The sequence below is a fragment of the Bubalus kerabau genome, chromosome 4 (genome assembly GCF_029407905.1).
Source record: "Bubalus kerabau isolate K-KA32 ecotype Philippines breed swamp buffalo chromosome 4, PCC_UOA_SB_1v2, whole genome shotgun sequence".
Taxonomy (NCBI): domain Eukaryota; kingdom Metazoa; phylum Chordata; class Mammalia; order Artiodactyla; family Bovidae; genus Bubalus; species Bubalus kerabau.
In genome coordinates, this window is record NC_073627.1 from 44,576,947 (window position 1) to 44,593,417 (window position 16,471).

At 42.2% G+C, this 16,471-nt stretch overlaps 1 protein-coding gene across 2 annotated transcripts in view; it reads right to left on the minus strand.

The window, feature by feature from the left end:
• Positions 1-8,807: 8,807 nt before the first annotated feature.
• The window catches only part of NLK (nemo like kinase), a 128,982-nt gene continuing 121,318 nt past the window's right edge, over positions 8,808-16,471 (minus strand). Inside the window, exons 9-12 of one of the 2 annotated variants that reach the window (XR_008713162.1) lie at positions 13,503-13,701; positions 12,488-12,581; positions 10,459-10,585; positions 8,808-9,367 (exon numbers count right to left, since the gene is read on the minus strand). Coding sequence is in view for 1 of the 2 variants with exons in the window: in XM_055577155.1 (XP_055433130.1) it covers positions 10,531-10,585; positions 12,488-12,581; positions 13,503-13,701 (348 nt within the window). In the remaining variant the exon portion in view is untranslated. Of the gene's footprint in view, positions 10,586-12,487; positions 12,582-13,502; positions 13,702-16,471 lie in introns of both variants that reach the window. The other variant, XM_055577155.1, reaches the window with a different exon arrangement.

Genomic DNA, 16,471 nt, shown 5'->3' on the forward strand with positions numbered 1-16,471 from the left:
CTGAGCGGGCCTGCGCTGGGCTTTCTGCAGGAGTTGGGGAATGACACCTGCTAACGAAGAGGAGCTGTCACCTGCTGCTGTCAGTTCTGTCCAGGCAGAAGTGAGGAAGCAAGAAAAAAGACAGTGGGAGCCACGAAAAGAGGGAGAGCGCAGAGAGGTGAATGGAAACACCCAGACCAGGGCCATCCCCTGCGGCCTGCAGCTCTGCGTGCATGTTGCCACGGGTGTGTTTCCAAGCCCTTTCCTCCACCCTGATCCGGGATGACCTTATCTCAGATCCGTCACTCATTCTGCAAAGACCCTTTTTTCAGGTAACGTCCCTGCACGCACTCTAGGGGACACATCTTTTGGGGCCACCATTCAACCCATTATGTTTGTATAAAATGGTCCTCTCATTTTAGGAGATGACCGAGATCCTATGTAGACAGGCGATTTAGGTAATTAGATTTTTTTTTTTTTTTGAAAAATAAGCTAAATGGTAAACAGTGTGGAAGTTCCTTAAGAAACTGCAAATGAATTGTAGCCCACCAGTCTCCTCTGTCCATGGGATTCTCCAGGCAAGAATACTGGAGTGGGTAACTATTCCCTTCTCCAGGGGATCTTCCCAACCCAGGGGTCAAACCCCGGTCTCCTGCATTGCAGGTGGCTTCTTTAAAACTGAGCCACCAGCTCATAGTTGCAGAAAAACGGAGCTTGCTACGCCAGCCAGGTCCAAGGAACAGGTGTAGGTCCTCAGGGTCAGGATGGATATGGGACTGCAGCTCTGGCTTGTTTACTAATCATTTTAACTGGCCCACGAGTGGGAGACAATTTCAAGAAGACCCTGTCCTCCTGACAGGGATCTGAGTGTCAGGGAGAGGAGAGGTAGCGGGTGGAGGCAGGGGCCTGGTACCCTGGGTGCTGTGGAAGCCTTTGGAAGACCCAATGGAGGGAGGTCGCACAGAGTGAAGCCCAGGTCACAGACCTGTCCAGGAACTGCTGTTTGTTAGTTGAAATCCTGCTCTGAGGTGCTCATGGTCAGCTCTGACCAACAGGTGGGCTGGGATCCTCTGCCGTGAGGGCTCTGTGCTGAGCTCTGTTGAGGTGCCTGCCCACATGGACCCTGTGCCCTGGACGGGGCTACCCATGAGAGCCCCATGGGCTGCTGGGTGCCTGCCCAGGATCTAGGAGTCAGGGCAAGGAGGGGTCAAGGAGGGCCGGAGGCCGCTTCTGGCGGGCTTGGATTATTTTCTAGACACAAAGTCCCAACATCCTGTGTATCCACGGCCGGTGGAAAGGCACATCCGATTTGGCGCCCGGTGCTGGCCTCTGGGCCCCCTCCTGACCGGCCGCCCGGCCGCCAGTGTCACCTTGTCATGACCGTGTGTCAGGTGTCAGGGGAGGAGAGCGAGTGGTCCAGCCCCCTGAGAGGTCAGCCATCCATGGAGCCAGGGCTATGGCTGTAGGTGTGCCTGTCGCTCATGCCACGGGCAGAAACTACCATCCCTTATAGATGGGCAGGTGGTCGGTCTGACACCTGGCGCCGCCATGCGGAGGCGGCATGAGGTCAGGGAAGGCTCTCGGTGTGGGTGCAGATGCTGCCAGGAAAACCCGAGTTTTTTGCTGAGAACATTGAGGGGCACTCATGCAGCAGGGCAAACAGCTTGTTCTGGGTGCTTTTGTCAGGGAGTGGGGATGTAGACAGGGGCTCAGCCTGTGAAACGCCTGGACCTTGCCCAGAATGGCAAAAAGACGTGGTTCTTCCACCTACTGCTGGAGGGAAGGGAGCGGACTTGCTAGGAGGAAGGCTCACCAGGCGCAGCACATGCTCATGTGCTCAAGGCTAAGACTGACCTCAGATGGTCTCAGCTTGAAGCAGGATTTTGGTTCCCAGGCAGAGATTGAAGTCTGGCCATGGCAGTGAGAGAGCAGAATCCTAGCTTCTAGACCACTAGGGGCCAGTGAGCTGTGTAGAAATGAATTTCCACATAGAGATGGAAAGTAGTGAAGCAAAGTGCTTATTAGGAGGCAAAAGAGCATGTATGGATAGACCTGTGGGCATCCCTGTGGTAGTTTGAGTCACTTTTATGGGGAACTTCTTTTGGGTTTCCTTTGGCCAGTCTTCTTGCTTTGCCTGGTTTGCCAACTGATGACACTTTAGTAGCTTCTATATCTTGGCTGTTGTCAATAAAGCTGCCGTGAACTGTCTATCCTGCTTATGATTTGTTGTGCTTCCTAAATTCAGTGATTCCTAACTATGATCAAATGTAAGACAATTTCAGCTATTATTTAATACTGCCCCTCTTGTATCCTTTTATCTTTGGAACTCCAATTTTATATAGACCTTTTTCACTCTACCCCTCAAGTGTCAGTATCTTGTATTTTCTGTGCATTTTTGTTATTTCTGCTGTATATGAGGCAGTGTATTTTCACAAGTTTTTCTTTGATTGTGTTCAATCTGCTGTTTATTTTTATTTTCAATGACTTTATTTTTCATTTGTGTGAGTTGATTTCCTTTCAGATTTGCCTGGTGGTATTTCAGTGATTTTAGTCCTTGATTGGCTTTTGGATACCTTCACTTAAAAAAAAAATTATTGATTTTTAATTGGAGGATAATTGCTTTACAATATTGTGTTGGTTTCTGCCGTACATCAACGTGAATCAGCCATAGGTATACATATGTCCCCTCCCTCTTGAACCTCCCTCTGACCTCCCACCCCATCCCACCCCTCTAGGTTGTCACAGAGCACCTGATTTGAGCCCCCTGTGTCAGGTAGCACATTCCCACTGGCTGTCTATTTTACATAGGGTGATGTATATGTTTCCACACTGTTCTCCCAATCCGTCCTTCCCCCACTGTGTCCACAAGTCTCTCCTCTGTGTCTGCATCTCCATTGCTGTCCTGCCAATAGGTTCATCAGTACCATCTTTCTAGATTCTGCCTATATGCATTAATATACGATATTTGTTTTTCTCTGACTTACGTCACTCTGTACAATATCTAGGTTCATCCACCTCATTAGGACTTTTTTTTTTAAATTTAATTTTGGCTGTACTGGGTCTTCATTGCTGGGTGAGCTTTTCTCTAGTTGTGGCGGGTGGAGGCTACTCTAGTTTCAGTGCGTGGGCTTCTAATTGTGGCTTCTCTTGCCGCAGAGCGCAGGCTCTAGGGCGTGGGCTTCAGTAGCTGCGGCTCCCCGGCTCTAGAGCACAGGCCCAGTAGTCGTGGTGTACAGGCTTAGTTGCTCCGCAGCATGTAGGGTCTTCCCAGATCAGGGATCAAACCCGTGTCCCTGCATTGGCATGCAGATTCTTTACCACTGAGTCACCAGGGAAACCCTCTAAATATTCTTTAAGCATAATCCGTTTGTATTCTGTATCCAGTACTTCCAGTATCTGAAGTACTTGGTTTGTAATTGTCTCTTATGTATGTGCTTAGTCATGCTGTGCTTAGTAACTCAGTTGTGTCTGACCCTTTGCACACCCCATGGATGTAGCCCGCCAGGCTCCTCTGTCCAGGGGCATTCTCCAGGCAAGAATACTGGAGTAGGTTGCCTTGCCTTCCTTCAGGGAATCTTCCCAACCCAGGGGTTGAACCCGCATTGGAGGTGGATTCTTCGCCAGCTGAGCCACCAGGGAAGCTCTTACATATAGTGGCTTATTTCCCCATGCTTTGTAATTTGGGTTGTGAGTTCCTGTTTGGGGGTGCTCTGTCTACCAGAATCTCTGGAGCCTTAGTTAAGGATGCATTTCCCTCAAAAGAGCATCTGCGTTTGCTTTTGCCAGACACCCCAGGGCACTACCGAGGGCGTTTTTGGTTAATATCTTGATTTGAGTTTCCTAAGCCTTGATGGCAGCATAAATCTGAAATCTGATGACATGTAAGGGCACATTTGTGGTTTAAATTTCTGTGGAGGACTTTTTCCCCACCGGAAGCTGTGGCTGTAACAGACACATTTCACTGTGGCAGGTAGGATTCCACAACTCGCCCCCCCCCCCTCCGACAGAGCTTTTACTGAAGGTATAGCCCTGTTAATGTCTCAACTACATGTGGGAGCCTGTTTTAATTCCGTATCTTGCTCAAGGCCACATATCCTGTCTTCCTTGTAGCTATTAGCCAAGATTTTGACTTCTTTGTGCCTCACTCTCTGAAAGATGGAGCTAATAGTACCCACGTTACAGGGTTGTTGTAAAGTACTTGGAGCAGGGTCTGGCATATAGTAATTAGTCAATAATCATTAACTATTAGTGTTAACTGTTATTGTTACCAGTTGGCAAAAGGCCTTAGGGAAGTAGTGGCTCGTGATCTTTTAGGTCTTTAAAGAATCACCTCTTTCTGTAAGCTCAGCTATTTATTTAATGTTTGTTATAATCATCAAGAAATCCTGGGTGTTTATGTAATTTTTTATTGTTGGTGATGTATAGCTGATTTATAATATTGTTAGTTTCAGGTGTACAGCAAAGTGACTCAGTTATATACACGCATCCATATATATATGGTTTATTAGAACATATTGAATATAGTTCCCCATGTAGTACAGTAAATCTTTTATTTTTATATGGTAATGTACATCTATTAATCCCACACTCCCAATTTATCCCTCCCCCCCCATTCTCCTTACCGTAAGTTTGTCGGTGAATCTGTTTTGTAAATAAGTACATTTGTACATTTTGTTAGACTCTACATATAAGTGATACTGTATTATTTTTCTGACTTATCTCACTGTATGCTAATCTGTAGATCCATGTTGCTGCTAATGGTATTTTCACTTACGACTGAGTAATATTCCATTGTGTGTATGTACCACACCTTCTTTATCCATTCATCTGTTGATGGACGCTTAGGTTGCTTCCATGTCTTGGCTGTTGTAACCAGTGCTGCTGTGAACACTGGGGTGCTTGTATCTGTGTGAATTAGAGCTTTTGTCTTTTCTGGATGTATGCCCAGGAGTGGGATTGCTGAATCATATGGTAACTATTTATAGTTTAAGGAACCTCCACATGCTTTCTGTATAGTTGTTTGTTTGTAAATATCATCTATATTGCTTGAAATAAAAGTTCAAATATTTTTGCTGCACTTAAAAAGGTCTGAACACGACCAGATGCAAAACTCAGCTTAACCTGATTCTTGATAGTTAGATGAAAAAGCATGGGTGTTAATGGTTTGGTCATTCTGCTGGTCTTTATTTGCAATCTGTAGGATGATGTCTGCTGTGTTTAGCTGCTCAGTCATGTCTGCTTGCCACCCCATGGACTGTAGTCCACCAGGCTCCTCTGTCCATGGGGATTCTCCAGGCAAGAATACTGGAGTGGGTTACCATGCCCTCCTCCAGGGGATCTTGCCAACCCAGGTCTCCTGGATTTCAGGTGGGTTCTTTACCATCTGAGCCACCAGGAAAGCTCTCATGATGTATATGACACATTAACTTTTAAGACTGTTGTTGGTAAAAATAATTGAATGATGAGTTTTGGTAAATAGTATAGAATGAAAAAAGGTTCATGAACGAATAGACAGGGCCACATCTTAATCTGGTAAAAGTGAGGAAGCTTGTATAGGCTAAGTACCTCTTGATTTTTTTCAGTGTGTCTAGTGGCTGGAAAAAAATGGTTAGTTATTTAAAATGTATTTTGAATATCTTGCTTTTAAAACACGTGTAGTAAAGTGAAACATGATTTAGAAATCCTATACTACTACTACACACACGAGCAATGGCTTATCTGGGGAAATTTGGTTAGTTGGTTCTACCTTGAGTTCTTTTTCTTCATGGAAAAGTCATGACAAAGGATAAAAATATAGATAAGAGGTAATAAATTCAAGTTACTCATTGCTTTCGTAAGGAAGTGGCTCAAATTAAAAGCTTTAGCTCTGTGTTCATGTGGAACCACCTTCCGCAGCAGTCCAGTGGCCAGGACGGGGCAGGCGCAGGACAGGAGGCAAGCGGAGGCTGCGCTCTAGTTGCAGCGGGCGGGCTTCTCGTCGCTGTTGCTTCTGTTGTGGAGCACGGGTTCCAGGTGCACAGGCTTCAGGAGTTGTGACACATGGGCTTAGCTGCTCTGGGGCATGCGGGATCCTCCTGGACCAGGGATCAAAACCTGTGTCTCCTGCAGTAGCAGGCAGATTCTTTACCACTGAGTCACCAGGGAAGCCCCCACAATATAGTTTTTAAAAAGAAATGACAATATTGTCTTTATTAAGATTTTTCTTCTCAAGGATAAACATTCTCAGAAACTCTAAGGTAAAGCTGCTCATTTAAAAAAAAAAAGTGTAATTGCTATAATTAAGAAACGGATAAAAATAGTTGGCTGTGGCAATGAAGAGCTGTGAAAATGAGTATTATCAAAACATAAGTAAAAATAAACCCATTTTTATTACTTAGAGATCTTTGAGTATTTCCCTGAGACAGCAGGAGGCTGACCACTGTCTGAATCTGTTGAAGTCGGCTGCTTAAGATAAACACTGAACTCTTAGCAAGATCTGTGTGTTAAACATTCTACCAATAGCAACCTGAAAACGTAATTTACCACTTCTTTCCAAGTATCTGGGCATTGTTCACTCACTGGCAAAGGTCACAAGAAAATGTTACCACTTAGGTGTTTGATTCTCAAAATATTTTAAACCTGAGAGACAAAAACTGGATGTTAAATCAGTGAGTAGTATCAGTCTCTTCAATTCAGCCCTGGTCCCAAAATGGAAAACAAGACTGAACAGCATTTAGCTTATTCACTGGAAATTTACTAATTTTTACCCTAACGGTGTGTCATTTAAAACATTGAGATAAAAGTATATCAAAGAATGGAATGCACAATGTGCATGAATTCTGGAGCTGAGGTGGGAGTGAGGAGGCCTCTGATTTGGGGCTTATGTAAGTGGGTGGATGGTGAAGCCCAGGGTTGAGGGGTAGGGTGCAGACAGCACGGTGACTGGAGTCACTCGCTTCCCTCTCACCTGCCAAAAAAGAAGGCCTGCTGCTGTGCTGTCAGGAGCACTACCCTGGCACTGGTCCCCTCTGAATGTGAATAGGCTGACCCGGGGCACGACTCTGCCCCCCTTGCCCCCAAGTAAGTCGTTTCCCTTCCACAATTCCTCATGAAGTGCTCAGGATGGCCCTAGCTTGTTAAGCCGCAACTATTTTGCTAGTCGAGGAGGTGGGAAAAAGAACTAATGGGGCAATAAGAATGATGGGGGAAGAAACTTTCATTTCATTTAAGAAAATAACTTATTTGGCTGTGCTGCGTCTTAGTTGTGGCATGTGGGATATAGTTCCCCGACCAGGGACTGAACCCAAGCCCCCCTGCATTGGGAGCATGGGATCTTAACCACTGGACCTCCAGGGAAGTCCCTTAATTTCATTTTTGACATGGGTGAGGACCTATAAGATACCCAAGTAGAAATTTCTAGTAGCTACCTAGAAGAATCTGGGTATAGAGATAAGATCTGGGGTCATTCTCTTATAGTCAACAAAGGCAGGAGGGTAGACGAGGTCACAAGGAGAGGGTGTCCGGCAATGGATCTTGGCTGCACACTGGAAGGACTTAAACAAACAGAACCAAACCACAACAAACTGATGCCTGACCTTGCCTCCAGATTCTGGGGTGCAGCCGTGGAATTTCTGAAAGTTCTTCAGGTGATTCTACCAAGTAACCAGGTCAAGAACCTTTGACTTTAGGATGAAAACCCAGGGTTGATCCCTAGCCCAGAGAACACAACACGTTAGGATAAAGGAAGGAGCCTGTAAGGGAGAGTTGTGGCCCCTAAGAGAAAAAAAGAGTTGTGTTTCAGAAGCCAAGGTAAGATCTGAGCAAGGAGAGGTGGAAGAGTCATTGCAGGGAAGACACTAAACGTGTCCACTTACTGTTGTGCTGTCTAGACAACAGCCCCACCGCAAGCTGTCTTAATTTAAAATCCATGCAACTTACGCATCCTATTAATATATTTTAATATAATATTTAAAATTACTTACCATACAGAAAAAATTAAAATTCCAAATCTTATGAGCTAGCTCAATAGATTATCTCCATATTCCAGGTTCTTGTAACTTAAATTGCAAACAAACTGCAGCTGCTTCCAGCCCTGACTTATCTGTCCATACTGACTACTGGCTGTACACGCTGCATGCTTTTGCAATTATCAACTATCTTAAATTAAAGAATAAGGCACAAATCCCCTGGTGAGATGAACAGGTTTTGGTGGCAACAGGTCAAACAAGTTTTCTCTAATACTTACCTATGAAGAAGTGCACATGGTATCTACAAGCCCAAGAGTATTCTTGCTTTATCCAGCCTCAGGCAAAGTATTCTGAAGTTAGGCGGTCTAACACGATAGGCTGGTACCAGACAGGCAGTCTGGCGTTGAGTCTTGATCACACCACCACCCAGCTGGGACGACTTCTTTAGCCGGAAGTACCGCTGGGATGCCAGGGGCAGGAGGCAGAAAGGAAGCGGAGGGGGGGTCAAGCCCCCTGAGCAGTCTGCTGCTCCGGAGCAGTCCACTTTTGTTTAATATAATGGACTCTACTATATTGGAGTTTGATTTCACATGAAAATAGGATTAAGAAAAGTTCGAAAACCACTGGGTTAGATAGACTCTAAGGTCTGGAAAGATGTTCAAACTGCATATAAACAGTATCTCTGAAATCAGTTAATAAGTTTTCAGTTATGTTTTTGGCAATCTAAAGTCTCTGAGAAGGTTAAAAAAAAAAAACCCACAACTAATTTCCTCAAAAATTGAAATGGAAATATAAACAGGTAATGTCTCAAAACTTTGCAAATGCAGGCTGCAAGCTATACTGAAGGGAAAATCAAGGAACTGAAATAAAACGGCTGACACATCTTTTTCAAATGTCACATTTAATGTTTCCACCACTGTACTTCAAATCTACATTGTACAAAGTGACCAGTAAGTGTGCCACGGTAATTGACCAACCTCTGAGATTGTACCTTTCACACCAGTGTCTTCTTGGGCTCTTTTGATACTAAACACGTTTCTCATTCAAGTGAATTGAAATGCTTCAGTTGGGTTGATTCTCAGGAGCCTCGTAAAAAGAAAACAAAGATATTGCACCATCTTTGTTTAGTAATTCAATGTTTGTTTCTTTCACAGCAAATAATTACTTCATTGAAGTTAAAACTTCCAAACATAACTTATTAATAGTCTTCAAATTCAGCTCAGATCACTCAAGATGAAAATACTCTGCTAAATACAGATAACTTACAATAACTTTAACAGTTAATTGTCCATAACACACACCAAGGTTTTTTCCTAGACCAATTTTAAGACGATCCATTAGTATTCCTTGTACAGGTGAAAAACGATCTTCAATTTTCTTGTCTTTTTATTTTTAATATAAAAGTTGGAAGGGACATTCAAGTTTCAAGTCTCCACATTGAACTTAAAAAAAAAAAAAATAGTCATCATCAGCATGTGGAGGTAAACAAGCCAAGTTGTATAACTCCAGGAGGTAGAGGCCTTCAATTTGTATTCATATATACATATGCACAGAAGAATTCAGTGTTCCAACAGAAAAAAGAATTTGTCAAAAAGTAATAAGTTATTTACTACTGTGACATTTCAAGACTCCCACAGCTTTGCCTAAGGACACAAACACATTTGACATAATTCCCTATGTGCCTTTTTTTGTGGCTTAAAATTTTTTTTTAATTTGTTTTTATCTTTATTTTTTTTTTACTGTCCAGTGCAGGAAAAGTCTCACAAAATTTCACAGACCTAAAATGTGCAAGCTAGTTCTCGCTCTATACAGCAATGTTGGGATTCTTTTGAAATTAGCCCAGAAATGAATTATTTACACACATGAAAGATGCATGCTTGGGGATTCTTTTATGTAAGAAAGAGCAGAAAAACTTCTAATAAAAATAGATTAAATATATATATATATATTTATACTGGGTAAGGAAAACAAAAGTTTTAGTCTCTCCTAGTCACAAACTCATTCTCTCTACCCACAACATTGGATTTTAGACAGCACACATCACCGTCACGGCTCTAATGAGAAGCTAATTATAGGGCTTGATCATTAGGTGGCATGCCCCCCTCCCCCACCCCCCAGGTGCAGCCACGATCAGCTCACGTGGCTCCATGATTGGTCGCAGGCAAGGTTTCTAGATTCTTTTGTTTTAGAAAACCCCAAATTTTCAGGAATGGCTCAAATATCAAAATGTATGACTGTCCTTTGTGTGTGTGTGTGAACAATCTCACTTCATATTTTTAAAAAAGAAAAAACAAACACAAAAACCCCAAACTCCCAAATTTGGTTCAATTCTCTTTTGTTCTGAGGTGAGCCATAACAGCTGCACTAAATTCATAAAACATGTGCAACTCTGGGTAAAATATTTTTTCTAAAAGCACAACCACTTTACAAGATTAAAAGTCTAGTAACATTTCTAAATATTATTCCTATCATACAAGTAGTGGTTGTTAATTTAAAACTTCATTAGTAAAATTACAGTACAAGCATGATTAACCTCCAGAATTGCAAATCCCAGACTCCAGTGGAGAGCTACATAACATCTTCAGTAGTACATTATCTTCCACCGTCACTCCCACACCAGAGGAGATGGGGGCATCTCAGACGGTTGAGCAACAGTGGAACTGGAAGAGAACAGAGATGCGGTGAGCCGGCTGTAAGCACCACCAAAGGGCAGTTCACTGCTGCCTGTTTCCCCGTCTTCCTCTTAAAAAAAAAAAAATAGGGTCAAGTCCACTCCTGCAGTTTTACTTGTTTCACTTTTCTAACGGTGCATCTGTCTACCTCCAGAGGATATGGGGGTGAACAAATGAGACAGTCTGTGTAAAGTGCTTTCCACGGTGCCTACTTCATAATACGAATGGAAGCTATTATAAATAATAATGCCTATAATCAACTGGGAAAATAACATTAAAGGATACAGAATTATCCATTTAAAAGTAGCTTCTCAAAATAAGGTGACTTTAAGTGGGGACCTATTTTGAATGAGCCTCATAAGCATTCTTTTATCAAGTTTTAATTGATAACATTTAGCACTTGTTATCCGCAGATCTGTTTTGTCAGTTATTTCACAGGTCTGTCTAATGTTGCCAACTAAGATTATAGACTCCAGGCAGCTGGTGTCACTCTGCTTCCTCGGGGCCCAGGATAATGAATAACTTGCACCTGAAAGGCATTAAAACACCTGACTGACTCGGTCACTGACTCTTAAGGAAAAATTTAAAACAAAGTAATTTAAAACCATAGAGAAGTAAAAATGCAACTTCATTCCTTCTTTCTATGGAAGCATACATGGAAAGAATGAGAGAGGACTTAAAAAATTCTTGACCTTGGTTCAGTAAATTCAATCCCCTTCAACACTATATCCAGGCCACTTAAAAGGAGGAAGTGTGAGGGGAAGGGAAAGAGAAGCGAGGAGGAGAGGAAAAAGGAGTGGGAGAAGGGCAGGAAGAGCATGGCCTCTCAGATCAAAGACAGGCTGCTCTGTGATACCCCAGCCAGACCTGTGCACCTTTTTCCTTTGCCGCCCGGCCTGATGTGAGCCTTTGTCAACAGAGGGCGCTAGAGGGGCGCTGCAAGGCCACGGCGTTAGGAAGCTGCTTTTCTTCCAGGTTCTGGTGTGCCTTTTTTCTGGGGCGGGGCGGCGCCTTTGGTCTACCCAAACTTTCTCTGCTCCCAGCAGGCTCTGTGATGCACTAGCTCAGCCCACCCCTTTTGAAAAGTTTCTTCACCACCCTCAATGCTGTGTTCCTGTGCCAGCTAGCTACTCTCCAAAGAGGTCCAAATCTTATTAGCCGGGGGTGGAGGGGCTTCCTCTGAGTTCTCAGTTTCTCTGTTCGCTCTCCCTTGGTCCAGAGGGAGTCCTTGCTTTTTCTGCATTTGCTACTTCGGACTCCTCAGCATCCTCTTCCATGACTTTGAGTGGTTAGCCATCTTTTCCTAGTTAATGCTTGTTATTAAATTTTCCCTGTTCATATTACTAGGTGGGTTTCTTTCTCTTGATGGACCATGATTGATACAAGGAGTCAGGGAAAAGAAGAAGGAAAGGACAAACAGAAAGAGAATGAGGCTTGCTAGGTTCTAGAGGAGGCTTATAGCTCTTGAGCCAATCAGACTGTTGGCTTCTCTTCTAAAGAGGATATATCAGCAGTCCACCTATAAAATATGATTTTCTTGCTTGCAGTTATCATTAAGGTGGTGGGGATGGTAGTGGGAACTGAGGCGACCACGTCCAACTCCAGGACAGTGGCTGCTGCAGAAGGATGATCCCCATGCACTTGATCAGGCAGCATAATGGTCATCTGGGGAAAAACTGCCAAGGCAACCACAGTGAGCTGAAGCGAGAGTGGAAACACATGTTCTTCACATTTTACATGTGCTTTTGACTAAAGCCAAAACTCAGAAACTTTCTGTTGGATCTTTTATTCATGTTACTAATCTAAATAAAACAAGAAATATGCTGAATAATAAACTCACAATGGCACCCTTTCAATTCTAACAAGGAAGTTAGAGTTACACACAGTTACCTAATAAAGCTCTTAAAAGCAGCGGACTGAGGGTTGATGCAGAGAGGCACTCGGTTTCCTTTCTGCTGTTCCAAAATGAACTGGTGAATGATTTCTGTGGAGAAAACAAACATCATACAACCCATGCCAATTCGCAGGCCTGGGAGCAGTGGATTCTTGGGTTAACTCTAGTCAGCATCTGAACGGCATTTCCTAGTGGTTTAGTTAAATCAAACACACACACGTCATCTCTCAGGCAGAGTTCAGTGGAACTTTCCTGAAACCAAGACAACAGGTGCTGCTGAATGCAGGCCAACCCTCCCCAAGTGGCGTTACAGGGGCTGGAAATCCCACCCGTGGGAGGTGTAAAACAGTGTATAAATTTGAGAGTGCCTCTGCTGGGTTGGCATTATAAATGAGCTCTTCTAAACTGCTGGTAATTATTGCCTTTTTGAAAATCACTTAAAAAACTTGAGTTGGTATTTAGGTACATAGTTTCAGGCTGGTCACTTTGGGGACAATTCTTTTCTAAAATGTCCTAGAGCAGACACTTAAAACCACTCAGAATTTTGGATGTCATTAACCCCCACCCCAGTAGGAGATCGTGTCAGGATATTTTATGACTAGACTATCAGAAATCCTCTTCTTGTCATCATCTAAGGAATGATTCCCTCAGTGGCTGTTTATTCTTTTTAAAGCTCTGCATGTTATATAAAAAAGTCCAATATGTTTCATTCCATGCAATCACACTGAGTGAATACATATTAAATATACTGAGTCACAGTAAGTCAGCTCTAAAAACAAGAACAAAATGTTCATTCCTCTGCCAGACCTTCCCTTGGATATAAAATCAATGTTTTTATAACACACATAGCTTTCTTGGCTTATATACTCTGGACAAACGGCTATATGCAAGTTTTTAAAAATAAACATATAAAGGAGCTTTGATCGCCATCCAGACCTCAGCTTTCCACAGTCACATAACAGAAAATGTTATAGTCATCCCACCTGGCGGAAAGCCAAAAAACACACTTACCTTTAACCTGTCGAACAGAACTGAGGTTCTTCTCAAAAGTGTCATCGAATTTGGGGTTGGTGACGGGCTCAAAGTCACTGGTATAAACTCTTCCAGTAGAGGTGGAAAAGCAACATTTACACATACACGTGTGATATCGTAGTCGCCCTTCATCTAGGTAGGGGTGGGCTAAGGCATCCTTAGCGGATATTCTTTTGGACTGAAATCAAATTGAGAGACCAGCACATCAACACTACAGATAAACACAACTGTCCATACAGGATCTTTCATGAGCCACAGTGGCTGCTTTATACCACTTACACTTAATTTACAGTACATCCTGCATAAAGGGGTGGCTGCAGATGGTTGAGGGTAAGAGGACAGTTGAATTTAGAGGCAGGTAATACAGCAGTAGAGGGAGTTTTTGATGTAAGACAAGAAGCTACTGTTATAAACCACCACACGCTGCCAGAAAGCACTTAGAAATGACTTTCTGCTAAAATCCTGAAAAGTTTCCTACCTTTAAATGGATGTGTGCAGGGTCAAAAATGATAAATATCATGACATTTAAATATGCAATGCTTTGGAAGGGATACATTTACATTTTAAGTAACAGTTGTATTTTCTAAATATGTTTCAGCACTTAGAAGAGATGTGATCATGGTGGCAGTTTTACAAAGCTGCTTGAAACTTTTATCCTCCTGGACACCAAATCAACTTGAGCAAAAGCCTGACTGAAAGCTGGTGGGGTTAGGCAGCAGCTAATAGCCTGCATGCCATGTTTTGATATCCATCCCAGTGTGCATATCAGCAGCCTGGGCTTTTCTGGCACTTCAGATCAGAATACTGAGTATACTGGTTTCCAGTTACATACACCATAAACTTTTAAACTTGCTTCTCCATGAAAAAAGAATAAAGCTGTCCCTTCTTGTAGCTCAGTGGATATGTCAGTACTACTGAGACAAAGTAGATTTTAAAGGATTTAAGGATGACTCAGTAGTAGAGAGGAGAACACAAACTGACCCTCTGCCCTGCTTCCAGTCTGCCAGCACTTCACACAACACAACTGAAAAAGAGAAAACCATTTGCATTCAAACCCAAAATAACTGGATCCTCCAACTGATTCTGGTCCCTCAAATAATAGAGCGTTAAATATTTCCCTAAACCTGGATTCCCTAGAAAAACACGTTATCTCTGATTTTTTGCTATGCTAATATTAAAAAGCCATGTCATGACCTTTTCGGATATGCTAACAACAGAAATCGGCTGTTGCTCTACCAAGAAGAGTTAAATGTGAACTTTACAACCCAGTTTTGTTCCTTTCGCTGCTGCTTGTGTTTTGTTATTTGGTGACAGCCTTTCTGAAGTCTGACACACTAACATGCTCAGCAACTAAACCTTTTCTTTTTTCCTAAATGAGTCCAACTATTCCCAGAGGCTCCGCTGGGATCAAGGTCTACTGTCAGAACCAAAAAATACAGGCCAGTACACCTTGCCTGGGTCTGGACCCCTCTGAGTCCACAGCATCTCCAGCCAGGCTCACGTGCAGGGTTGAGAGCTCTTTGGCTTTTGCGCACTGGTTACTGGCCAAGTCTATTTCTGTTTCTGAGTGAGCATGGCTGATCATGTCCAAACTGGTGGCAGCAGTGACCGGATCTGGGTTTTATCATTCAACCATTAAGTCGTTTCTGTCAGGCGGCAGGTGCCAGAAACTGGGTCCCTGTCAGCTGTGAACCAGCAGATGGAATCTGGTTTCACTGTTAGTCTTGTCTGTCTGGGGATTCTGGTATTCCTAAAATTTCAGATGCATACCTGGAGAGATTCTGGTGTTTTCCTAACTATGGATGGCATGCTCTGTACGTTGTATGTTCTAACTATGGATGGCATGCTCTGTATGTTGTATGTTCTAACTATGGATGGCATGCTCTGTATGTTGTATGTTCTAACTATGGATGGCATGCTCTGTATGTTGTATGTTCTGTGTGCACTAGGCTCGGGTCCTCTGAAGTGTCTCATCTTACAAAAGAAAAGCCTTTGAACAAAAAGTAAATCAAATCCCTAGCATGCAATGATCAATTTTCATTTCTCTAAACAAATTAAAGTCTCTTTGGGACTTCTGGAACAAAGTTAAAGAAAGGAGACTGTCACTTTGTAAGGGGTATGAACACTGAAAAACTATCCTGTAAAACTGAAGTGAAAAAAAAAAAATCACAAAACTTCTCAGATTTAATAGTGATGTTCTTTTGAAGTATCTGATGTTGCATAATTATGTCCTCTATGTCGTAATTACATCTTGTTTCTTGATCAACATTTGTAATAGGTATGGATACTTGTTTTTATGAGATTCTGTTGCTTTATCAAAATTGGCTCTTCTAAGTTTTGAATAAGAGTGATAAAATTTTCCATTTTACAAATATAAATGGATGTACTTTGTATACTTCTGAGAGGAATTAATACATCATATTATGAGATCTCTTAAAATCAAATGGAGCAAACTCCTATTGCAACTGGCTTTTACAAACAATAACAATGTTAAAGACTATAAAAAGAAATGGAAAGATATAAAAACATTATTCTTCCCTATGAATGAAGTATTTTGGCTCTTTAGAAATTTTTTCTTGCTCAAGTTGTAACTCAAAGATTAAAAAAGCTTTAATTGTGAGCTTATTATTTTAATTATTTAAAATAATACTATTACTTAATTCCTAGACCACAAAGTAAGCAAAATACTTCTCATAAACAACTTAAAGGTTTTAATAATTGTATACAAGATGACTGGACAAATCAGTATGAGTTAATAGTTAATAAAAATTTTAAAACACCCACCTGTTTTCTTTCTGATTTTACTGTCATGAACAAATAATGCTAATACAATATTCTGGTTTATATAAATCTTAGGTTTTTTTCCCTCATGAAAAGCCTAATCATTTTGAATTTTTTTCTTACTGGAAAAATTATGTGTTCAACTAAATTAGATAAATGATAATAGG